Source organism: Athene noctua, chromosome 28, assembly GCF_965140245.1.
Source record: "Athene noctua chromosome 28, bAthNoc1.hap1.1, whole genome shotgun sequence".
NCBI classification, from domain to species: Eukaryota; Metazoa; Chordata; class Aves; order Strigiformes; family Strigidae; genus Athene; species Athene noctua.
This window is the reverse complement of record NC_134064.1, coordinates 1238747-1261112: the sequence shown is the minus strand read 5'-3', so window position 1 is coordinate 1261112 and position 22366 is coordinate 1238747. Positions and strand designations below refer to the sequence as shown.

The 22366-nt window shown below is 65.2% G+C and overlaps 3 protein-coding genes across 7 annotated transcripts; 2 read left to right on the top strand and 1 right to left on the bottom strand.

Moving 5' to 3' along the window:
* The first annotated feature begins 1 nt into the window (after position 1).
* Positions 2-7647, top strand: POLD2 (DNA polymerase delta 2, accessory subunit). Its single transcript, XM_074928437.1, has 11 exons — positions 2-115; positions 907-1181; positions 3390-3511; positions 4931-5054; positions 5132-5246; positions 5484-5682; positions 6180-6260; positions 6647-6804; positions 6921-7048; positions 7146-7247; positions 7355-7647. Exons 2-11 carry the CDS (start codon positions 962-964, stop codon positions 7510-7512), a joined length of 1407 nt encoding a protein of 468 aa, XP_074784538.1. The 5' UTR covers positions 2-115; positions 907-961; the 3' UTR covers positions 7513-7647.
* Positions 7648-7831: 184 nt separating this feature from the next.
* AEBP1 (AE binding protein 1) lies at positions 7832-15214 on the bottom strand. Of its 2 annotated transcripts, none has more exons than XM_074928435.1 (21): positions 14961-15214; positions 14407-14793; positions 14099-14170; positions 13668-13739; positions 13444-13530; positions 13119-13217; positions 12866-12955; positions 12478-12555; positions 12323-12397; positions 12119-12228; positions 11887-12026; positions 11704-11788; positions 11466-11610; positions 11267-11355; positions 11055-11178; positions 9890-10086; positions 9623-9802; positions 9202-9544; positions 8955-9094; positions 8771-8870; positions 7832-8693 (listed from the first exon to the last, which is right to left on the bottom strand). In XM_074928435.1, exons 1-21 carry the CDS (start codon positions 15211-15213, stop codon positions 8137-8139), a joined length of 3423 nt encoding a protein of 1140 aa, XP_074784536.1. In that variant the 5' UTR covers position 15214; the 3' UTR covers positions 7832-8136. The 2 variants fall into 2 exon arrangements, with proteins under 2 accessions (XP_074784536.1, XP_074784537.1); XM_074928436.1 differs by having other exon boundaries at positions 14979-15214.
* A 2511-nt stretch (positions 15215-17725) lies between these two features.
* Positions 17726-22348, top strand: CAPG (capping actin protein, gelsolin like). 4 transcript variants are annotated; one of them, XM_074928501.1, is made up of 10 exons: positions 17726-17782; positions 18523-18582; positions 18650-18822; positions 18902-19056; positions 19346-19519; positions 20131-20280; positions 20376-20468; positions 20779-20911; positions 20988-21076; positions 21153-22348. In XM_074928501.1, exons 2-10 carry the CDS (start codon positions 18560-18562, stop codon positions 21216-21218), a joined length of 1056 nt encoding a protein of 351 aa, XP_074784602.1. In that variant the 5' UTR covers positions 17726-17782; positions 18523-18559; the 3' UTR covers positions 21219-22348. The 4 variants fall into 4 exon arrangements, with proteins under 4 accessions (XP_074784602.1, XP_074784600.1, XP_074784599.1 ...); XM_074928499.1 differs by lacking the exon at positions 17726-17782 and having other exon boundaries at positions 18300-18582; positions 20131-20244; XM_074928498.1 differs by lacking the exon at positions 17726-17782 and having other exon boundaries at positions 18300-18582.
* Positions 22349-22366: the final 18 nt, after the last annotated feature.

Below are 22366 nucleotides of genomic sequence, written 5' to 3'. Positions count from 1 at the left end.
TCACCGCCCCGCCACTTCCGGGGTCGCCGGCGTTCGCGCCTTTTCCCCCCCCCACCCCTATGGCGGGTCCGTGGTGCCGGGCTGGCGGCGCCCCCGACCTCTGACCTCTGACCCTGTACGTGACCTGCGGCCGGTGGGGGCCGACAACGGGGGGGCTGGGGCTGTCCCGCTCGGGGAGGGGGGGCACTGAGGGACCCTCCTGCTGGGGCCCGGGGGGGGGCTGTTGCCTTTTGGGGGTCCCTGGTCCGGGGGGGCTTCTGGGGGGACCCTTTGGCCTTCTCGGTGGGTCCTGGGGAGACCCTCGTTTATGGAGGGGGGGGAACCTGGTGTCCTGAGGGCAGGCTGGGGGTGTCCCTGTAGAGACCTGCTGCCTGGGGGCGGGGGTCTTGGGCCGGGGTGTTTTGGGGGTGGGGGGCGTCCTGGTGCTAGGAGGCGTTTTGGGGGGGTCCCTTTGCCCGGAGGGGGGGTCTTTATGCCAGAGGGTGTGTTTAGAGGGTGTTCTCGGGAGGGGGTGGGGCTGGTGCCACGGGGCATCCAGGGCTCTGTGCAGGGCTCCTGGTGGCAAAGGGGGAGGGGGGGGGGCGATCCCAGGGAGATCCAGTGGCCAAAGTGTATTTTGGGGGGCCTTTGGGTGTCCCGGTGCCAGGGGGTGATTTTGGGATGGGGGGACGGACGGGTTCTGGGCTTTTCCTGGCACCAACATTTGTTTGGGGGAGGGAAGGGAGGGGGAGCGCCAGGAGGGTGCATCGTTCGGGGGGGTCAGACCCCCTGGTTTGTGTTTTGGGGATGAGAGGGTCAGTTCGGGGGTGGGGGCTGACTTCAGGGAGGGATTCGGGGTAACAGTGCTGGCCGGGGTGCACCGGCCTTAATTTACAGAGATCCTTAATTTTCCTGTTTGCTTTCTAGTCCCCCCATTAGAATCATCCCGGTCCAGCCCTGCCGCTCCAGCCAGGCGCCCACCATGTTTTCGGAGCAGGCAGCCCCCACGGCGCAGGGTTTGTTGGCCCCCCCCTCCACCCAGGCCTCCACCTTCGCCCGGGTGCCGGTCTCGGCCTACGCCGACTGCTCCCAGCCCTTCCGCCTGGGCGAGCGCAGCTTCAGCCGCCAGTACGCTCACATCTACGCCGCGCGCCTCATCCAGATGCGGCCCATCCTGGAGGAGCGGGCGCGACAGAAGTGGGGTGAGTCGGTTTGGGGAGTAACACCACACACCCCCCAGCTTTTTGAGGAGGGAAGGAGGGAAGGCAAAGCCACACAGTGCCCACTGGAAGCTTTTCAGATATTTTTCAGCACGTGCTGGCCATCGATTCCTAAGCTTATGCACACTGTAAAGGGTCAAATAACCTACAGGTGATTTTTTGGGGGGATGATTTCTCTGCTGGACAGTGTCCGGCCCAGCCAGGAGCATCCCTTCAACATTTCTAAAACCACCTTTAAACATCAGCTGTGCAGAAAAAAACCTTTATTTTTTTGTGCTCACCAGACCAGGCCAAAGCTTCCGCTCACTGTCAGGAGCACGAGCTAAAGCACAAGGTTTGTCAGGGTGAGGGGCTGGGGGGGGCCCTGGCCAGGAAGCGGGGGACGGGGGGGCTGTTTCCTCGCCCAGCGGGGCTGCGTTAGTGGTTAGTGGGTGGGATTCTCACACCAGAGAGTTTCCATCTGAAGGCGTAACGGCAGCGCTGGATGAAGCAACCGCCTCGCTGCTGCCTGAGCACGGTGGCTGAGCTTTCTGGCAGGCCTCGGCGGGGCTCCCCACGCGTGGTAGAAGCCTGTTATCGGATTTCACCCTCTTGGGTCAGCCAAGCTTTCAGCTTTGCCCTTCTATGGAGGTTTTCAGGCCAGCCACTTGTTTTTCTTTGTCTCCTTGGCCCCGTGGGCTGCACAGAGCTGAGGGGAAGCAAAGCCTGTGCCGGGCTGTGTCAGTTCCATGGCGGATGTCATTCCTTGGCCGGCTGCCCTGCACCATAACCCTGGATTTTGCCGAGGGTGGCAGGAACCAGTGGTTTTGTAAAGCTCCACTTCCCGGAGTCATGTGATGGGATGAGATTTCTGGGGTTTGTCTCACAGTGAGAAGCGCCTGCAGGCAAAATCTGGAGAAAGCAGCCCCCCTCCCCCTAAACACACACATTTTGGGGTGTTAGAGCCAAGAATAAGAAACTAAAACTGGATTGTTTTTTCTGACTCCGAGTGTTTGCATTCCTGGGCCTGATGAACCCGTGTTTCCAGCTCTGCTGAGGCTGGGGTGCCTGTGATCGCAGTGGGGCGCTTTCCACCAGACAGGAGTCACGTTCAGCAGGCGCGTGATTAACAAAGGGAGAGTTTGAGGGGGGAAAACATCACCCCGCTGCCTGCAGCCAGAAGGGGTGACCTGACAGAGGCATGGCAGCAAGCTTTGGCAGTGTTGTTCTGGGAGAGGAGCCCAGCAGCTCTTGCAGCGCCAGCCCAGCCTGGCAGCCAGTGTTCCCCACTCCAGGGCTTGAAGCTTGGGATGGATGGGCTTCACGGGTTCATTTAAGCAGGAGGAAATAAAAGTCCTACAGACATGTAAACGGTGGGGCTGAAGCATCTCTGGGCCCTCATGGGTGAGGTGAGAAGTCTTGGGCTCAGCTTGTGGTGAGGGAGATGGGTTTTTGCTCTCTGCAGATGAAGCGCTGGGCTGTGATGGTCTTTGCACCTCCCAAGGCACGTGTTGGTTCCCCTGGCCCGTATCCACTTGTGGATCTCCGATAAAGCCCAGGGGCCTGTTTGTGCCTCTCAGGCAGAGGAAACCCTGCTGCTCCCCAGCAGCTTGTTTTCATGCTGGGATCTTCCCAAATGCCCGGCTACGATGGGGGTCCTGGCTTCCAGCAGGGATCCTGGGCGGGGGATCTGGCCCTGGTCCGACTTAGGGGTGGTGAACAGTCTCACATCTGAGTTGTATGTTTGGTTCATGCCCTGGATGGGGAGTGGGAACACCAGCCCCTCATGCCCAAGGGCTAGAGCACTGGCTCTGTGCCCAGGCAGGGGGGACAATCTTGGACCTGTGCACCCTCCCTTCACAGGCAGAGCTGGACCAGTGGGCCCAGCGGGAGCTCTGCACACTCTCCTGGGTGGTGGCTGGGGGCTGTGGGTCCCTCAGACCCCAGCGTGACCCCGCTTTCCCCCCCTCAACGCAGAGGAAATGCCTGCAGGCAGCGCTGGCTCTCTGGTATGCTCTGTGGCCCCATCTGGCCTACACATGTGGATTCGGCTCCGTGCCTCGAGGAAAAACGAGAGGCTTCGCAACATTCCCCCACCATCTCTTGCTGGCCTCGATGTTCAGGCCCTTTGAGCCGGTCCTGGCCATCCCTGAGCCTTGCTTGCCCCCGCAGCCATCCCGGAGTCTGGCTGAGCCCCGTTTCTCTCCGCAGGGGCCAATGTGGTGGTGAGGAAGCTCTGCGAGCTGCAGGCGGGTGAGAAGTGCTGCGTGGTGGGGACGCTCTTCAAGGCGATGCAGCTGCAGCCCTCCATCCTGCAGGAGATCAGTGAGGAGGTAACAGCCAGGACATTCCCTCCTGAGGGCCCCCCTCCACCTCCTCCACACGGCTGTGGGGGATGTGCCAACACACCTCAGGACCTCGGCTGGCTTCCCTCACGCTGAGCAAATGGGAACTGCCAGGGCTTTGACTTGGGGAGCTGGTGTATAACCTCTGTGCCTACCCTGTTCCTAGACTCCCTCACTCTTGGTGACACCCTCTGTGCCATCACGTATGTGCCCGCCTGCTGTTGCTTTTCCTGCCCTCGGAGGGTTTGGAGCCAGCGGGGCTGGCAGAGCAAACCCCCTTTCCTTGCTGCAGGGGAGGGGGATGAGGGAGGCAACGAGGGAAGTGCCACAGTCCCTGTGCGGTGCCGGGGGCCCATCTGCTCCCAGCTGGCTCCCGGGGAGCCCGTTGGGAAGTTTGGAGCCTGCTCGTCACGGCATGAGGTTAGCACCGTGCCTGCCAGGCAGGGTTCAAAGGCAGTGGAGCGCTTGCCCGGGCGGTGATTGCAAACACGTTTTCTGAGGCGAGCCAGAGCGCCGTCTCCTGCCGCCTGGCTGAGCCGCTTCCTCCTTGGCTGGGGAGCTGCATTGTGCTCACTTCGCTGCAGCGCTGCGGAGAAGGGTTAAGTGAAACCAGCTTGGCCGGGTGGTGTGCAGCCGGAGAGCAGTGCCGAGAGCTGCCGGGGCCTCCAAAGTGCCACCTTCAAAGCAGCAGCGGGGGCTTTGGCCAGGCTGGCAGTGGCGGGCGGCTGTTGTGAGTCACAGAATCACAGAATCAGAATCATCTCAGTTAGAAAAGTCCTTAAAGCTCCTCCAGCCCAACCATGACCCTCACCCTGACCGTTCCCACCTCCCCCAGATCCCTCAGCGCTGGCTCAGCCCGACTCTTCAACCCCTCCAGGGATCCCGGGGACTCCCCCCCTGCCCTGGGCAGCCCATTCCAACGCCCAACAGCCCCTTCTGCACAGAAATCCTTCCTCAGAGCCAGCCTGACCCTGCCCTGGGCAGCTTGAGGCCATTCCCTCGGGGCCTGGCGCTGGGGCCTTGGCTCCAGAGACTCATCCCCCCTCTCTGCCCCCTCCTGGCAGGGAGTTGCAGAGGGCCAGGAGGTCTCCCCTCAGCCTCCTCTTCTCCAGACTGAACCCCCCCAGTTCCCCCAGCCGCTCCCCAGCAGACCTGTGCTCCAGACCCTGCCCCAGCTCCGTTGCCCTTCTCTGGACACACTCGAGTCATTCAGTGGGCCAAAACTGAACACACTTATCAAGGGGCGGCCTCACCAGTGCCAAGTGATTGAACACTTGAGGGATTGAGTCTTGTGCCCACACTCTGGTTTCCACGAGAAGGGTTTGGCTGGGGGGTGGGGGAAAGGGCCCTTTGAGGCAGCTCAGCCTTGCTGAGGCCATCACAGCCTGCTCCATCCCCCCCCGTCAGCACAACCTGGTGCCGCAGCCGCCCCTGCCCAAGTACATCCACCCCTCCGACGAGCTGATCCTGGAGGATGAGCTGCAGCGGATCAAACTGGAAGGAGCCGTCGAAGTGCAGAGGCTGGTGACAGGTAAAGGACAATGGCTCCTTGGTGGGAACCACCTTGTAGGCCCTGCCCGGGGGCTGACCCCCCGCTCTCTGCCCTAGGAACCATCTTTGCTGTGTACGGCTCCGAGCAGGACGATGGCAAGTTCCTGGTGGAGGATCACTGCTTTGCTGACCTGCCCCGGGCGCTGCCCTGGAAAGGGCCCAGCTCAGACCGGTGAGTCTCCGCAGTGCCAGGAGCAGGGCTGGCACCGCACCCCCCACCATGTCCCCAGGCCCTGGGGACCATTTTCCCCATGTCCCCGTCACAGTAAGCGCCTCATGCCAGGAGGGATGGCAGATGGGTGCTTGTGCCCCCCACCCCTGGCTCTCTGAAGCCCCTTGGTGGTTGTGGTGCAGGCAGGGAGCAGTGCAGGCAGGGGGCACAGCTTGCTGCCCAAACCTCTCTGCCCAGGTTTGTGCTGCTGGTGTCGGGGCTGGGGCTGGGCAGCGGGAGCGGCGAGTCCCTGCTGAGCACGCAGCTGCTGGTGGACGTGGTGACGGGGCAGCTGGGTGCCGAGGGTGAGCAGAGCTGTGCTGCACAGATCTCCCGGGTCATCCTGGCGGGGAACTTGCTGAGCCAGAACACACAGAGCCGGGACACCATCAACAAGGTATGGCGGGGCCTTCAGCCTCGATCTTTTAGTCTGGAGAAGAGGAGGCTGAGGGGAGACCTCCTGGCCCTCTGCAACTCCCTGCCAGGAGGGGGCAGAGAGGGGGGATGAGTCTCTGGAGCCAAGGCCCCAGCGCCAGGCCCCGAGGGAATGGCCTCAAGCTGCCCAGGGCAGGGTCAGGCTGGCTCTGAGGAAGGATTTCTGTGCAGAAGGGGCTGTTGGGCGTTGGAATGGGCTGCCCAGGGCAGGGGGGAGTCCCCGGGATCCCTGGAGGGGTTGAAGAGTCGGGCTGAGCCAGCGCTGAGGGATCTGGGGGAGTTGGGAACAGTCAGGGTGAGGGTCATGGTTGGACTGGAGGAGCTTCAAGGGCTTTTCCAAACCAGATGACTCTGGGATTCTCTGAATGTGCTCGCTGGACCTGGGGTGGCACGGGGAGTCCCACGGAGGGATCAGAGGGGGCACGGGGTTGTTCTCTCACTGTCTCCCTGCTGATCCAGGCCAAGTACTTGACCAAGAAGACGCAGGCTGCAAGCGTGGAGGCCGTGAAGATGCTGGATGAGATCCTGCTGCAGCTTTGCGTAAGTGTTTGGAGTGGGATAGGGTTGGCCGGGGAATCGGGTACCTTCTGGGGGAGAGAGCCTGGCTCCTGAGCCGGGGAAGCAACGCTCTGCCAGCAGCCTGGGCGTGCAGGGTGACAAACGCCCCTTCCCCGGCCCCCAGCTTCCCTCTGAGCAGCACATATGGTGCTGTACGGGAAGGCAGCAGGCAACTGCCCAGCTCCAGATCCTTCTCCCAGCATCTGGTCTCTGCAGGGAAGCCAAGCGGGGCTTCCTGCGGGGCAGTGGCAGGAGCCAAATCGGGGAGCAAGGCAGAGCCGGCCACGAGCTCCGGCTGGGGCTTTGCTCTGAGCCCCTTTGAGGGTGGGTGGTGTGGCCGTCCCCACTAATCCCTGCTCTGCCCACAGACCTCCGTGCCTGTGGATGTGATGCCTGGTGAGTTTGACCCCACCAACTACACACTGCCCCAGCAGCCACTGCATCACTGCATGCTGCCCCTCGCCAGTGCCTACTCCACGCTCCGCCTGGTCACCAACCCCTACCAGGCCGACGTGGACGGCGTCAGGTAAAAAAGCCTCATGTGCCACCAGCTCTGCGACAGCTGTTGGCATGGGGGTGTGGGCCAAGTCGCGGCAAGTACAGCCATCCAAATCTCTCCTCCTTTCCCCCAAAATGTTGCAGGTTTTTGGGGACGTCAGGGCAAAATGTCAGTGACATCTTTAAATACAGCAGCATGGACGACTACCTGGAGATCCTGGAGTGGACACTGCTGGCGGGACACATCAGCCCCACAGCCCCGGACACACTGGGTGAGGCGAGGGCTGGGTGGCCACTGAGGGCTGGGGACCATTTGCCCTCTGAAGGGATGTAGGTGTAGGTTCCCCTCCTAATTTCATTCCCTCCCAGGCTGCTACCCCTTTTACAAATCAGACCCGTTCATCCTCACCGACTGCCCTCACGTCTACTTCTGCGGCAACGCTCCCCGCTTCCAGTCCAAGCTGATCCAAGGTGAGCCCCCAGCCTGCAGCACCCACCGATACTCGCTTGGGGCTGGGATCCCACACCAGGGTGCCGTCTGGGGGCTCAACCCGCCTGACTCCCGGCTGTCTTTGCAGGGCAGGATGGGCAGCAGGTCCTGCTGGTGACGGTGCCGGCCTTCAGCGCCACACAGACCGCCTGCCTCATCAACCTGCGGGACCTCAGCTGCCAGCCCATCAGCTTCTCCGGCTTCGGGGCCGAGGACGATGACGGGGACATGGAGGTCGGGCACTGACTGAGCAGGAGGGTGCAGAGTTGATAAACCCCCCTGGCCCCTCGGAGGGTTCTGGCACCCACCCACCACCTTTGTGTAATTCCCGGTCATCCTCGTGGGAGGGCTGGCATGGAGCTGCCAGGGGGCAGAGGAAAGAAGAGATGCTTGTACCAATATAACTTGATTTATTTGTGTAACAAAAAACTGTGCAGAGGGGACAGGGGCTGCGCCTGCCTCCATGTGGGCCCTGCCCTGGAGAGCGGGACCACTCCTGCTCACCCCGCTGTGCCGGGAGACGGGGACAGGGCGGGGGCTGGGTCCTGCTTCACCCCCTCCCTTGCCAGGCAAGAACTGGCGCTGCCCATCCCTGAGGGATGGGGCAGAACATCCTTCCCTGCCTGGCTCTGGAGCCCGGCAAGGGGGATGCTCCGCAGCCGCCCAGCCTTTGGGGCGAGCATCAGTGTGGTGTGCCCTGCAGTCCTAGGAAGCAGCATGGGTGAGGAGCTGGAGCCCACCCGGAACGGGCTGCCCGGGGCTCAAAGAAAGATTTTTAGATGTGGATGCCGGAGCCTGCAGCAGGTGAAACCAAACCGGCCGTGAGCGTCCGGCCTTGGCTTGAGGTGGGAGTGAGGGGACGAGCATCTGCTAGTCACCAAAGTTCACGGTGTAGGTCTCGGCCGTGGTGAAGGGCTGCGCTGTCCCCGTGCCCAGCTCCCAGGCCTCCGTCTCCGTCACCAGCTCGGTGACCACCTCCGTCTCGGTTTCGGTTTCCATCTCCCAGGTGCCGGCTGTGGGTGGCTCTTGGCTCCAGGGCGCGTAGGCAGTGCTGCTGAAGGGCGAGGGCAGGGCCGTGGTGGGCGGCGGGGCCGTGGGGCCGCTGGCGGCCGTGGTGGCATTGAGACGCCGCAGCCGCATCTGCTGCCGGAGGCGCAGGCGGTGCCGGAGGCGCATCCGCAGGCGCATGCGTTCGCGGGGCGTCATGGGGCGGCCGGGCACGATGCGGCGGATGGGCCGGTTCCCGTTCATGGCCATGATCTCCCGGATGCGTTTCCAGTTGGAACGCGACAGGACAAAGTTGCACTGGGTGGCCCCGATGTCGTAGAAGACGTTGCAGGTTTTGACGCTGGGGTTGTAGCCCTCGGCCCGAGCCGAGACGCGGTACTCCCCCGGGTTCAGGATGCGCCAGTAATCCCCGCCGCTGGCTGCCGGCAGCGAGGGGTGTGAGGGAAGCGGCGGGGTGCTGCCAGCACCCTGCCCAGCACCCTCCCCTGCACCCTACCTGTCTTGATGTTGTGGTTGATGCCCCCCACAACGATGGTGGCGTTGGCGATGGGTTCTCCCTGCTGGTCCGTCACTAAGCCCTTGATGCCCCGATGGACCTACACCAGGAAAGGGGGGAGGGAGCTGCGTGGGGCGGGCGGGGGCAGCTGCCTGCTCCCTGCCCGGCGCGTCCCGGCACCAACCTGCTCCATGAAGGTGAGCAGTGACTCCTTGTTGTTCTCCCACTCCTGCTGCAGCTCACTCTCATGGGGGAACTTGTCGCAGCCCAGGTAGATGGAGAGCTCCAGGCAGTTGGTGTGCAGGTAGCTGAAGTCGTTCATGCCTGCAAGACAAACAACCGAGCACCCACCCAGCTGCTCGCTCGCGCCGTCCCGCTGAGGGAGCGTGGGGCAGGGAAGCCGACACCGATATGGTGTGGCACCCACTTACTGCCAGCCCGCGGGTGCCACTTGGCCCCCTGCACGATGCCCATGGCGTTGGTCATGTCCTGTGTGTGGCAGCCCCCGCGGAAGGTCTCGGTCATGGTGAGGTGGGCCGAGGCGTAGGAGATGGCGAGCCAACGGAAAATGGCGTGGTCAGGCGTCTCCTGCAGCTCGGGGTTGTCATCCTCGTAGTCGTCCGGCAGGCGAGGGGCGGTCGCTGGCGTCTCGCTGACGGGCCGGGCCGTGTCAAAGGGGTAGGACACCAGTTTCTCCCCGCCCTGCAGGTTGGCTCCCAGCACGAAGGGGTTCTTGTCCATCCACGCCATGACAGCCTGCGTCTCCACCGCCACCTGCCAAGGCGGGCACGGCAGCGTGAGGCCCCGCCTCCCCCTCGCCACCCCAGTGCCGTGCCCCGGGCCGTGACTCACCGCAGCATCCTCGGCCAGATAGTGCTCCGGGATGGGGATGTGGTGGTTGGGGAACTTATGGGGCACCAGTTTCCTCTCCTCAGCTGCCCACAGTGCTGAAGCCAAGTCAGGGAAGTTCTCAAAGAGGTCGTAGCCCTCCTCCGTCCAGTGGCCCAGCGCCCAGTTGCCCAGCTCGGAGCCCTGCGGGCAGACCCGGGGCAGTGGTGATCCCAGGGGCTGCATCCCCCTGGCCCTGCCCTAGTGTCCCCTGCCCTGCTGTCCCCTTACCGCCTCGCGGGCCAGCTCGTAGCCGTCGGGGTTGAGGGAGGGCACAAGGTGGATGCGGGTTTCGGTCACCAGGCTCCGCACCCGGGGATTGCCGTCCTGGTACTCCTTGCACAGGAACTGCATCAGCAGGAGCAGCAGCTCCCGGCCCAGCACCTCGTTCCCGTGCAGCCCCGCTGTGTACCTGAACTCGGGCTCGCCTGCGGGCAGGGTACGGGCAGGTCCATAGAATCCCAGAATCATTCAGGTTGGAAAAGCCCCTCGGGATCACCGAGTCCAACCCTCAGCCCGACTCTACAAAGTTCTCCCCTACCCCACATCCCCCACAGCTCATCCCAACGGCCCTGAAACCCCCCCAGGGATGGGGACTGCCCCCTCCCTGGGCAGCCTGTTCCACTCTCTGACCACTCTTGCTGGGAAACATTTTCTCCTCCTGCCCAGCCTGACCCTCCCCTGTGGCAGTTTCCAGCCGTTCCCTCTTGTCCTGTCCCTGATCCCCTGGGAGCAGAGCCCAGCCCCAGCCTCTCTGCAATGTCCTCTCAGGAGCTGCAGAGAGGGATGAGGGCTCCCCTCAGCCTCCTCCTCCTCACACTGAACACTCCCAGCTCCTTCCCTGCCTCCTCACAGGATTGATTCTCCAGCCCCTCACCAGCCTCGCTGCCCTCCTCTGCCCTCGCTCCAGCCCCTCCAGATCTCTCTCGTACTGAGGTGCCCAAACCTGGACACAACCTCCAGGTGTGGCCTCCCCAGTGCAGAGCACAGGGGGACTGTCACCTCCCTCCTTCTGCTGGTCACACTAGTGCTGATACAAGCCAGGAGGCCGTTGGCTTTCTCGGCCACGCGGGCACACTGCTGGCTCCTGGTCAGCTGCTTGCCAATGAGAACCCCCAGATCCTTCTCTCCCGACAGCTCCAGCCACTCCTCCCCGAGCCTGTGGCCATGCAGGGGTTGTTGTGGCCCAAGGGCAGGACCTGGCACTTGGCCTTGTTGAAGCTCATCCCGTTAACGTTGGCCACCGACCCAATCTATCCAGGTCTCTCTGCAGAGCCTCCCTGTCCTCTAGCAAATCGACCCTCCCGCTTCACATGGTGTCATCTGTGCGCTGCTCACACCCCTGCCTGTGCCAGGGGACCCCCAGCCAAGTCCCCCTCCACCTTCCCCTCCTCACCCGTCTCGTGCTCGCCCGGGTTGTCGGAGATCTCCATGGCATAGATCTTCAGCCCCCGCGAGCTCTTGCCGATGTTGTAGATGCGGGTGATGGTGGGACACTCCTCGTTCACCACCTTCATCAGCTGCGGGGCGGGGGGGCAGGTGCTGGGGGGCAGCGCTCGGGGTGGCTGAGCCCACCCCCTCAGAGGATCCCACCACGTAGCTGCTCACCTGCCTCATGTCCTTGTAGGTGTGGTGGCGGAAGTCCAGGTTGTCGGTGGAGGTCACCTCGTTCTGCTGGGCGTAGTAGCTGCTGACGGCTGTGGAGGGGACAGGGGACACAGCGGTGGGGGGCTGGAGAGATGCCACCATCACCCCCCTATAACCACCCCCCACCCCCCTCCAGCTGCTGCTTTGAGGTGGCTCTTACTGGAGAGGGGGCAGCCGAGCACCTCGAGGCGCAGGCAGAGGCTGCCGTTCCACGTCTGGGGGTAGATGCGGATGTAACGGGCCACCATGGGCTCGGGGAACTCGGTCAGCACCGGCGTGTCCTTGTCCACGTTGCCATAAAACATCTGCCGAGGGGGACGAGATGCAGCTGGAGAGGGTGGGGGAGAGGGTCCCTATTGTCCCTCTCCCCCCCACCAGCCTGTTTTGGGGTCCCTTACCATCTCCTCGTAGCCGTTGGTGTACATCACCCAGTTCTGGCTGTCGTTGCTGAAGCCCACGTAGAAGCTGGTGACAAAGTCCTCACTGCGGGAGGAAGGGGACAGGTTGGGAAAGGGGGATCCCCAAGCTCCTCCCCACCCTGTGTCCCCAGATCTGTCCCCCTCCCCTCCCCAGCCCCGTACTGGATCTGGGAGTCGCGGCCCTGGGTGACGACACCGGTGAACTTGGTGGTGCGGCGGGTGTCCACCTCGAGCCAGTGCGCCCGGCTGTCGTCCTCGGCACACCACGCCCCGTCAAAGAAATCGTCCTCGTTGGTGCCTGCCTGGGGTGGGGACAGCGAGGGGGGTGTTTTGGTTGGGCGTGGTGTTTCTGGCAGCAGAGGGGGTTGGGGCGGGTTTGGGGGGAGCCCCTCACCTGCATGTTGAGGCGCCCGCGCTGGGCGCCCAGCCCGTGGCGCAGCATGGAGGAGGCCAGGAGCTGGTCGTCCTCGATGCGGTGGGACTCCAGGCCGATGGGGGGACATCCTGGGCACAGTGGGGAGGGGGGGGGGGAAGGCGATGGGCATCCCCCCCACCCAGCGGGGCGCCCACTTCCCCTCCTGGGAACAGGGACACTCACTTATCTTCTCCTCCGGGGGGGCCCATTCGTCCTCATCCGGTTCCCACTTCTTCCCCCCTGGTTTTTTGGGTTTTCCTGGAAAAGGGGTGTGTGAAGGGGGGGTAGAGCCTGGGGGGCTGGGGACAAGGGGCTGGGGAGGGGGGGCTGGCACCCACCTTTGCGGTCCCGGCCCTTCTCCTCTGCCCAAGGGTCCTCCTCCTCCTCCTTGCTGCTGCCACCTTTCTTGGGCTTCCCTGGGGTGGCAGACCCGCTGTTGGGGACCTGCCACCCACCCTGGGGACATGTCACCCTCCCTAGGGACATGCCACCCACTCTGGGGATGTGCCACCCACCCAGAGACATGCCACCCACCACAGGGACATGCCACCCACCATGAGGATGTGCCACCCACTGCAGGGACATGTCACCCACTCACCCTGGAGATGTGCCACCCACCCTGGGGGCGTCCCACCCTCCCTAGGGACGTGCCACCCACCATGAGGATGTGTCACCCACCCCAGGGATGTGCCACCCCCCATCACCCAGCCCCTGCCCATCTCTCACAGGGTTTGAGTTTCTCCTCGTCCGTCTCCATCTCGTCCCCTTTGTCCGGGTGTTTCCTGGGCTTCGGCGGGGGGGGCAGCCCGTACACCACTGCAGGGTGCAAAGGGGGAGGGGGCTGGGACACCCCTTTAGGGCCGGGAGAGGGCGGGGGGGTGCCACCACACAGGGGGAGATCACTACCCACGGGGCCAGGCAGAACCCCACGGGGATGGGGGTTCTGGGGTGCCCACGCCCCCCCCAGCTCATCACTCACAGTCATCGTAGTCAGGTCGCTCGAAGCCCTCATCGTAGTCCCCTTCGGTCACCGGAATGGATGGGGGGGGTGGCGGGGGGGGCAGCTCCTCTGGCTTTGCTGGGGAGGGCGAAAGGGGCCATGCTGGGGATGGGGGTGGGGGAGAATGGGGGTACCCCCATATGCCTACGGGGTCCCCTTGCACCCCTTACGCTGTCCCCATGCCACCCCAGCTCCAGGCTGCCCCAAAATGAAGCTTCCCTGGGTCCCCAAGGCTGGGGAATGTCCCCCCCACCCCACCCCGAGCAGTGCCCATGCCCCCCCATCCCCCTGTCACCCCACTTACGTGGCTCCTCGGGCTGGGGCCAGACTCTCTCAGGTTTCTTCCTTCTGGGGGGTTTGCGGGGTTTCTGCTGCCGCCGGATGTACTCGACTGGGGACACAAAGAGGGGGTGGCACTGACTTTGGGGGTGCCAGGTTCGGGAGGGGGGGGAGATGCCCCCTCCCTCCTTCCCTCCCTGCAGGCTGGGGGACCCCAGTGGTCCCCCTGCCCGTGCCCCAGCACCGTACAGTCCTCGTAGTCCTCCCGCTCCAGCTGCTCGTTGTAGTCCAGTGTCGGTGGCTCCGGCTCCTCGGGGACCTCTGCGGGGAGGGGGCACGTGGGGAAGGGGCTCAGGAGGTGGCCCCGGGGAGCAGGGAGGTGGCACTTGAGAACGGGGAGGTGGCATTTGGGACTCAGGGAGGTGGCACTGGGGTACAAGGAGGTGGCCTTAGTGTGCAGGGAGGTGGCACTGGAGTGCAGGGGGGGTGGCACCATGGGGCGGGGAGGTGGCATTGGGGCACAGGGAGGTGGCCCTAGGGTGCAGGAAGGTGGCCCTGGGGTGCAGGGAGGTGGCACTGGGACTCAGGAAGGTGGCCCTGGGGTGCAGAGGGGGTGACAACACGGAGCAGGGCGGTGGCCCTGTGGTACAGGGAGGTGGCCCCGGGGACAGGGCACTCACCAGGCTCAGGCTCGGGGTGCCAGTCCTCCCGGCCCAGCTCCCAGGGCTCGCTTGGTGGCTCCTCCAACTCCCCTGGGGACAGGGACACAGAGCGAGGGGCTGGCGATGTCCCGCGGCACCCCCAGCCCGGCAGCCCCCCCCTCGGAGACGAAGGCTGGTGGGGGCAGAGGGGGTGACCCCAGGGGGACAAAGCCCGGCCAGCCACCGGGTGCCACCAGGGCACCGAGCGGGACACGGGGTGACATCATGGTGCACCGACTCCCCACCCCAACCCGGCCGGCGGCGAGATGGGGCCCCCCAAGACTCACCCCGGCCACCGCCATCCTCCTCCTCCTCGTAGGGCGAAGGCTGCTCCGGGAACCGGGGGGTCTCCGCCTCATCCTCGCCCCGTGGGGGCTGCGGGGGGGTGGTCGGGGGCTCCGGTGGCTTCTTGCCGGAGGGTTTTTTGGTGGCCTTGGGCGGCTTCTCCTTGGGCTTTTTGGAGCTTTTGGGGGGTTTTTCGGAACCTTTCGGGGGCTTCTCCTTGGGCTTCTTGGGGGGCTTGTCCTTGCCCCTGTCCCTGTCCTTGTCCCTGTCCTTGTCCTTGTCCTTCTTGGAGCCCCGGGGTCTCTCCTTGGGCTTCTTGGTGGGTTTGGGAGGTTTTTCCTTCTTCCCTCGCTTGGGTTTCTCGGGCTCCGTCAACCGCCCCGGGGAGCCTGGGGAGGGGGGGGGGGCGCGGGCAGCCGCCCCGCCGCGGGGTGAGGGGCGGCCCGGGCCGGGCTGGGGGGTCCCCCCGAACCTCCTCCGCCCCCCCGCGGACGGGGCGAGGGGTGCTCGGTGCCGGGGCTGCCCCGACCCGCGGTGCCCGGTGCCGCTCGCTCACCGGTGCCGGTGCCGGTGCCGGTGCCCAGGTCGGTGCCGAAGCCGAGGTCGGTGCCGAAGCCGAGGTCGGTGCCGTCGCCGTCGCCATCCCCGTCGCCCTCCCCGGGTCCGAGGAAGCCCCGCAGAAACGCCTCGATCTCGGCGTCGGTGAGCGCGGGCGGCGCGGCGGGGCCCGGGGCGGCCCCGGGCGGCAGCAGCGGCAGCAGCGCGGCCGCCAGCAGGAGGCAGGAGCGGGGCGGCCCCGCCAGCACCATCGCCGCGACCGCCGCAACCGGCCCCGGCCCCGGCCCCGGAGAGCCCGGGCGGGCGGGGTGGGGGCGGGCGCAGGAGCCGGGGGCGGCACCGAGAAGCAGCGGCGCAGCGCGGGACCCGCTCGGCACCGGCACCGGCTGAACGGCACGGCAGGGGACGGAACGGGACCGGCACCGAACGGCACGGAACGGGACCGGCACGGAACGGGACGGAACGGGAACGGCACCGAACGGGACGGAACGGGACCGGCACCGAACGGCACGGAACGGCACGGAACGGAACGGGACGGAACGGGAACGGCACCGAACGGGACGGAACGGGACCGGCACCGAACGGCACGGAACGGCACGGAACGGGACCGGGGCTAAACAGGACTGAATGGGACCGGCACCAGCAGCGGCACTGCAGGGCACTGCACGGGGATGAGCACCGGCACTGCACCGGCACTGCACAGTGACCATCGCCGCACTGGCACCGCACGGCCCCAGCACACAACCGGGACGGTGCCGGCACTGCGGGGCACCGGGAGCGCACAGGCCCAGCGCCGGCACGGGCACTGCACGGGCACCAGCACTGGCAGCACACGGGCAGTGTCACACCGTGCAGTGCACTGGCCGGGCACTGGCACTGCGCGTGCACAGCTGCGCCCCTTTGCGCACCCCCCCCCCCCCCCGCGCACCCTGTGCACCAGCGCTGCGCGTGCACGAGGCCTGGGGTGCGGGTGGGCCGCGCTCACCCCACAGCCTGGTCCGGACACACGGACACTGCGTGTGCTCACACACACTCAGAGCACAGACACCTCCACCCTGCACCCGTGCGGCACTGGATGCACACGCCGCACACGTGATGGGGCACACGCGCCGTGTGGGAACCCGCTGGTGCTCTGAGCAGCACACGGACACGCTGCACACGCGACATGCACTGCACACAGGTCCCTGCACACGTGACACGCTGCACACAGCACACGCACTGCACATCTGACATGCTCTGCACACGAGACCCTGCACGTGCACGTGCACTGCACATGGAACGCGCACTGCACACAAGACCCTGCACACGCAACACACACCGCACATGTCACAGGCACTGCACACGAGTCCCTGCACATGTGATACGCACGTGCACACACATGTATGAGGCCCTGCACACGTGACATGCCCTGCACACAGAACACTCATTGCACAGGAGACCCTGCACACGCGACGTGCTGCACATGGAACACGCACTGCACACAAGACCCTGCACATGTGGTGCACCGCACACACGACATGCACCGCACATGTGACCCTGCACACACAACACACACCGCACATGTCACATGCACTGCACACGAGTCCCTGCACACTCGTGGGGATTCCCGTGACGCCAGACACGCTCAGGTGGGACGCAGCACACGCCTCGCACACGCGTGACCTCCCGGACGCCCCCCACCCGCCCCGGCCCCGCAGGCTCCCCGGGCCGCGCGGTGGCCGGTGGGGCCACGTGGCGGGCTCAGGCCGCCCGCACTCGTCACACGCGTGGCCGCCCCGGCCGTGAGTCACTTCCCAGAAATGCTGCGGCTGGGGCCTGCGGGGAGACTGGTGGGGGGAGGCTCCGCCATGCGCCTCCCAGTGCAGCTCCCAGTGCCTCCCAGTGAGTCTCTGCCGCAGCCCCCACCCTCCGCACAGCCAGCCCCCCGTAGCGCCCCCTCCGCCCCGCTTCCAGCTCCGCTCCCAGTACAGCCTCCCCAACCCGTTACAGCTCCCCCCAGTACAACACCCCACCCCCAGTACAAACCCCTCCCAGCACAGCTCCACCAGTGCAGGTCCCAGTATACCTCACCCACCCAGTACAGCCCCCCCCCCCCCCCAGTACACCCCCCCCAGTGCAGCCCCAGCAGTACAGCTCCCAGTATGCCCCCCCTCACCCAGTGCAGCTGCCTGTACAGACCACCCAGTACGATCCCCCACACAGTATAGCCCCCTCCCAGTAAAACCCCCTCCCAGTACAACCCCACCAGTACAGCTCCCAGTATATTGCTTCCAGTTCAGCCCCACCCTGTACAGCTCTCCCAGTATAGTCCCCCAAACCCAGTATAGACACACACACACCCCCCCCCTTTCCCAGTACAGCCTCCCCCCCCCCCAGGCCTGTCCCAGGGCAGAGGTCTGCGACACCCCCCCCACCCCACCCCCCCCCCAGGTGAGGGGTGTCTCACGGGTGGCACTTGGTCCCCTGGGTGACACTGGGGCCCAGCAGGGTGGGGGGTGGGGGGGGCCCAGCAGGGTGGGGGGGGCCCAGAAGGTGGGGGGAAGTGTGCCAGCAGTGAGGGGGTCCCAATAGGGTGGGGGGCCCCAACAGGGTGGAGGGTCCCAGGGCTGGGCGCACCCCATGCCCCCTCCCTAGTGTAAAGGGCCCCACTCGAGGCCGTGTGCTCCGCCGGGGGGGGCCACGTGGGGCCAGGCCCCCCCGCCCCATGTCCCCACCCTTTCCTGCCCCTGAGTCACCGCCGCCGCCTTCCGGGTGTCTCACGGCTGTTGGGGCGTCCGTCTGTCCTGCCGCTGCCATCCGCCCGAGCGAGAGGCTGTCAGGGTGTCTGCCTGTTCCTCGGGGTCTCCGTCTGTCCGTCTGTCTGTCCGTCTGTCTGTCCAGCGGGGGGGGCTGGGGGGGGGAGGGGGGGGGGGGGGCTGTCAGGGTGTCTGTCTGTCCATCCGCGTGTCCTTCGGGGTGTCCCTCTGTCCATCATAGGACTCTGTGCCTCTGGGGTGACCATCTGTCTGTCCTGGGGTCTTCCCACCCACGGGAGTGTCTGTCTGTCTGTCTGTCTGCCGTGGTGTCTGTCTGTCCTTCCAGGTGTCCACCTATAGCCGTCAGGGTGCCTGTCTGTCTGCGGGGGTGTCTGTCTGTCCTTCCGAGTGTCCAGCTGGACGTCGGGATGCATGTGGCCGTGGGGGTGCCTGTCTGTTGGGATGTCTGTCTGTCTGCCTGGTGTCCATTTATTGGGGTGTCTGTCTGTCTGTGGGGGTGCCCACCTATCCGTAGGGACATCCATCTGTACATAGGGGTGTCTGTCTGTCCTTCTGGGTGTCTGTCTGTCCATTGGGGCATCCATCTTCCTGTCAGGGTGTCCATCTGTCCTTCTGGATGTCCATCTGGGTGTCCATCTGTCCTTCTGGGTCTCCATCTGTCCATTGGGGCGTCCATCTCCCTGTTGGGGTGTCCATTTGTCCTCCTGGGTGTCCACAGGGCACCCATCTCCCTGTCGGGGTGTCTCTGACCTCCCAGCTCGCCACCCCTGTTCTGTCCATCTCATGGTGTCCCTCCATCCACAGCTCCACCCACCGCCCCCATCACCGCCTCCCCGACGCCATGTACACCGCTCTCCCCAAAAGGTACCCCCCCCTCCCCCCCTCCCCCCCACCCCTCACCCCCCAGCTCACACTGACCCTCACCCCACAGCGGTTCCCCCTTCGGCCCCGCCGCCGCCCTCCCGGGGCTGCACATCTGGCGGGTGGAGAAGCTGCAGCCGGTGGAGGTCCCCAAGGCGACGTGGGGCGTCTTCTTCTCGGGGGACGCTTACCTGGTGCTGCACAACGGGCCGGAGGAGCGAGCCCACCTCCACCTCTGGATAGGTGAGCCCCAGAGAGGGGGTGTGGGGGGTTTGGGGGGTGGTGGTGGGACTGGGGGACTCAGTGCTGGCTGCCACCGCAGGCCGGGATTCCTCGCAGGATGAGCAGGGCGCCTGTGCCCTCCTCGCCACCCAGCTGAACGCGCTGCTGGGCGAGCGCCCCGTCACCCACCGCGAGGTGCAGGGCAACGAGTCCGATGTCTTCATGGAGTATTTCCCCCACGGCATCACCTACCAGGTACGGGTGCTGGGCAGCCCAGATGGGTGCTCCCGGCACTCAGCATCCCAGATGGGTGCTCAGTGTCACCACTGAGGTCTCACCACCCCGCTTATTCCCCACTGAGTATGTGGGACCCCCTCTGGGTGCTGGGCATCTGCAGTATGTGCTCAGCCTCCCTGGTGGGTGCTCAGCATCTTCGATGGGTGCTCAGCCTCCCTGGTGGGTGCTCAGCATCCTCGATAGGTGCTCAGCCTCCCTGGTGGGTGCTGGGCACCCCACCGAGCGCTCAGCACCCCTGTGCCGGCAGGAGGGTGGTGTGGACTCAGCATTCAAGTCCACCCGCCCCGGAGCCGGCTCCGGCCCCGGCCCCGTGCGCAAACTCTACCAGGTGAAGGGCAAGAAGAACATCCGGGCGAGCGAGCGGGAGCCGAGCTGGGCCAGCTTCAACACCGGCGACTGCTTCATCCTTGACCTGGGCCAGGTGGGTGGGGGCGCTGGGTGGCCCTGTCCCCACTGTCCCTCTCCCTGTCCCCCAGAGCCTTCTTGCCTGGTGTGGGGCAAAGCCCAACGTGTCTTCGGGGGTGTCCATCTGTCCTCTGGGGTGGCCATCAGCTCATCGGGGTGTCCCTCTTCATCAGCACATCTGTCCATCTATACAGGCTGTTTGTCCTTCTGGGTGTCCATCTGTTGGGGTGTCTGTCTGCTGGGATGTCTGTCTGTCCTTCTGAGCATCAGTCTTCTGGGTTGTTTGTCCTTCCAGTGTCCATCCACTTGGTCAGCTGTCTATCCATAGGGCTGTCTGTCTGTCTGTCTCTTGGGAAGTTCATCAATCAGTTGGGGCATCCTCCTGTCTATAGAGGTATCTGTCTGTCCTTCTGCGTGTCTGTCTGTCCATTGGAGCAGCCATTTACCCATCTGGGTGTCTGTCTGTCCATCTGGGTGTCCGTCTGTTGGGGTGTCCCTTTGCCTGTCGGGGCATCTCCCTGGGCCAGCTTCAACCCCAGCGACTGCTTCATCCTCAGCCTGGGTGACATGGGTTGGTGTCCACCATGAGGTGGCTTCTGTTACCGCTGTCCCTCTCCCTGTCCCCAGACCCTCTTCGTCTGGTGTGGGGCCAGATGCAACGTGCTGGAGCGCAACAAGGCACAGGAACTGGCCGCTGCCATCCGGGACGGCGAGCGGGGCGGCAAGGCTCGCCTGGAGATTGTGGTGGATGGCGAGGAGCCACCTGAGATGCTCCAGGTGTGGCAGGGCCCCAATTCCCCTTGGAGAGGAGAGGGGGACCTGAGTGTCCCTGGGGGTGATGCTGTGACACCCCCTCTCTCTTCACCCGGCAGGTGCTGGGCCCCAAGCCCACCCTGCAGGAGGGCAGCCCCGAGGAGGACGTCATGGCTGATCAGAGGAACGTGGGGGCAGCCATCCTCTACAAGGCAAGAACACCTCAGGACACCACACTGGCCCCAAGGCTGATGTCACCATGGTGGTCATGGAGCTGGGCATGGCCAGGGGACACTGGGGGACACCAGGGTGGTTCCAGGGTTGGGCATGTGGACACTATGGTGGCTCTAGGAAAGCCACATGGAGCTGAGCATGGCCAGGGGACGCTATGGCGGCCTTCAGAGGTATATGGGGCTGGACACGGCCAGGGGACACTATAGTGGCCCTAGGAAAGCCACATGGAGCTGGGCATGGCCGAGGGACCCCAGGGTGGCCCCGCAGTGACGTCCCGTCCACGGGCAGGTGTCGGATGCGACAGGGCGCATGGACCTGAGCCAGGTGGCCACGAGCAGCCCCTTCAGCCAGAGCCTGCTCTGCCCCGATGACTGCTTCGTGCTGGACAATGGCGCCAGTGGGAAGGTCTACGTCTGGAAAGGTGCCTGGGGACAAGGACAGAGGGAACACGGGGACAGGGGCCACCCCCAGCGTGGCTCTGATGTCCCCATTCACAGGGCGCAAAGCCAACGAGCAGGAGCGCCAGGCAGCCCTGAAAGTGGCCGAGGAGGTCATCACCCGCATGGGCCACTCGCCCCGGACACAGGTGGGTGCAGGCGGCAAGGGGTGCCCAGGGGCTGCCCATGGGTGACATCACCCTGTCCCGGTCCCTGTCCCGGCAGGTGGAAATCCTGCCCCAGGGCCGCGAGACGCCCCTCTTCAAGCAGTTCTTCACCAGCTGGAAGTGAGGGAGCGGGTGCCCGTGGGGCCAGTGCCTGGCCCAGGGCATCAACAGGCTTGTGCCAGCTCTGCCAGCTCCCTGCCAACTCCTGCGCCCTGCTCAGCTGTCCCTGAGCCTGTGTCACCCCCACCCTGTGCCACCCCCGTGCCCACCTCATCCCCATCCCCATGTCCCCCCTGTGCCTTGGCCCCCATCATGCCCATGTCATCCCCATCCCTTACAGGGAGCAGCTGCGGGAACTGGGGGGGTTCAGTCTGGAGAAGAGGAGGCTGAGGGGAGACCTCATGGCCCTCTGCAACTCCCTGCCAGGAGGGGGCAGAGAGGGGGGATGAGTCTCTGGAGCCAAGGCCCCAGCGCCAGGCCCCGAGGGAATGGCCTCAAGCTGCCCAGGGCAGGGTCAGGCTGGCTCTGAGGAAGGATTTCTGTGCAGAAGGGGCTGTTGGGCGTTGGAATGGGCTGCCCAGGGCAGGGGGGAGTCCCCGGGATCCCTGGGGGGGTTGAAGAGTCGGGCTGAGCCAGCGCTGAGGGATCTGGGGGAGTTGGGAACGGTCAGGGTGGGGGTCATGGTTGGGCGGGAGGAGCTTCAAGGGCTTTTCCAACCCAGAGGGATCTGGGATTCTGTGTCCCACTCCCCGTGCCACCCCCACCCCCATGCCACCTCCGTGCCTTTGCCCACCCCCTGCCCACCTCCTTCCCACCCCCAAGCCCGTGCCATGCCCACAATCACTCCATGCCAATGCCAACTCCCCACCCTCCCCACTGTTGCGCCTCTGCCACCTCCACGCTGTCACCATCCTCCTGCTCACGCCGTCACCACCCCCGTGCCCATGCGCCCCCCCCCATCCTGTGCCCAGGCCCTGGCAAATAAAGGGACGGTGCTGAGCCCCGTGTCTCGCTGCTCTGGGTGTGGTGGCAGCCCTGGCGACAGGAGGGACATGGGCAGGGCTGGGGACAGGAGGGGACACATACAGGGCAGGGCTGTGGCAGCACAGGGGCCATGGGGCCATGGTGGTGGCAGGAAGATGTCCCCAGCACCCCCAGTGTGGTGTCACCTCACACAGCATCCTGTGGGGCCACCTGTGCCATGAGTGTGCCAGGTCTCTGTCCCATGGGGTGATGTCTACGGCCAGACAATGTCCCCAGGGGCTGGCAGCA

What these genes read in the sequence shown, in the direction of transcription:
- POLD2 (XM_074928437.1), top strand. Translation starts at nt 962, where the DNA reads ATGTTTTCGGAGCAGGCAGCCCCCACGGCGCAGGGTTTGTTGGCCCCC. An exon ending in AGTGCAGAGGCTGGTGACAG is followed by an intron (nt 5,055 to 5,131) that starts GTAAAGGACAAT and finishes TCTCTGCCCTAG; the next exon opens with GAACCATCTTTGCTGTGTAC. An exon ending in CACAGCCCCGGACACACTGG is followed by an intron (nt 7,049 to 7,145) that starts GTGAGGCGAGGG and finishes ATTCCCTCCCAG; the next exon opens with GCTGCTACCCCTTTTACAAA.
- AEBP1 (XM_074928435.1), bottom strand. Translation starts at nt 15,213, where the DNA reads ATGGTGCTGGCGGGGCCGCCCCGCTCCTGCCTCCTGCTGGCGGCCGCG. An exon ending in GGAGGATGGCGGTGGCCGGG is followed by an intron (nt 14,171 to 14,406) that starts GTGAGTCTTGGG and finishes CCCTGTCCCCAG; the next exon opens with GGGAGTTGGAGGAGCCACCA. An exon ending in GCGGGCGCCTCAACATGCAG is followed by an intron (nt 12,027 to 12,118) that starts GTGAGGGGCTCC and finishes TCCCCACCCCAG; the next exon opens with GCAGGCACCAACGAGGACGA.
- CAPG (XM_074928498.1), top strand. Translation starts at nt 18,335, where the DNA reads ATGTCCATCTGGGTGTCCATCTGTCCTTCTGGGTCTCCATCTGTCCAT. An exon ending in CCCACGGCATCACCTACCAG is followed by an intron (nt 19,057 to 19,345) that starts GTACGGGTGCTG and finishes CTGTGCCGGCAG; the next exon opens with GAGGGTGGTGTGGACTCAGC. An exon ending in AGCCACCTGAGATGCTCCAG is followed by an intron (nt 20,281 to 20,375) that starts GTGTGGCAGGGC and finishes TTCACCCGGCAG; the next exon opens with GTGCTGGGCCCCAAGCCCAC.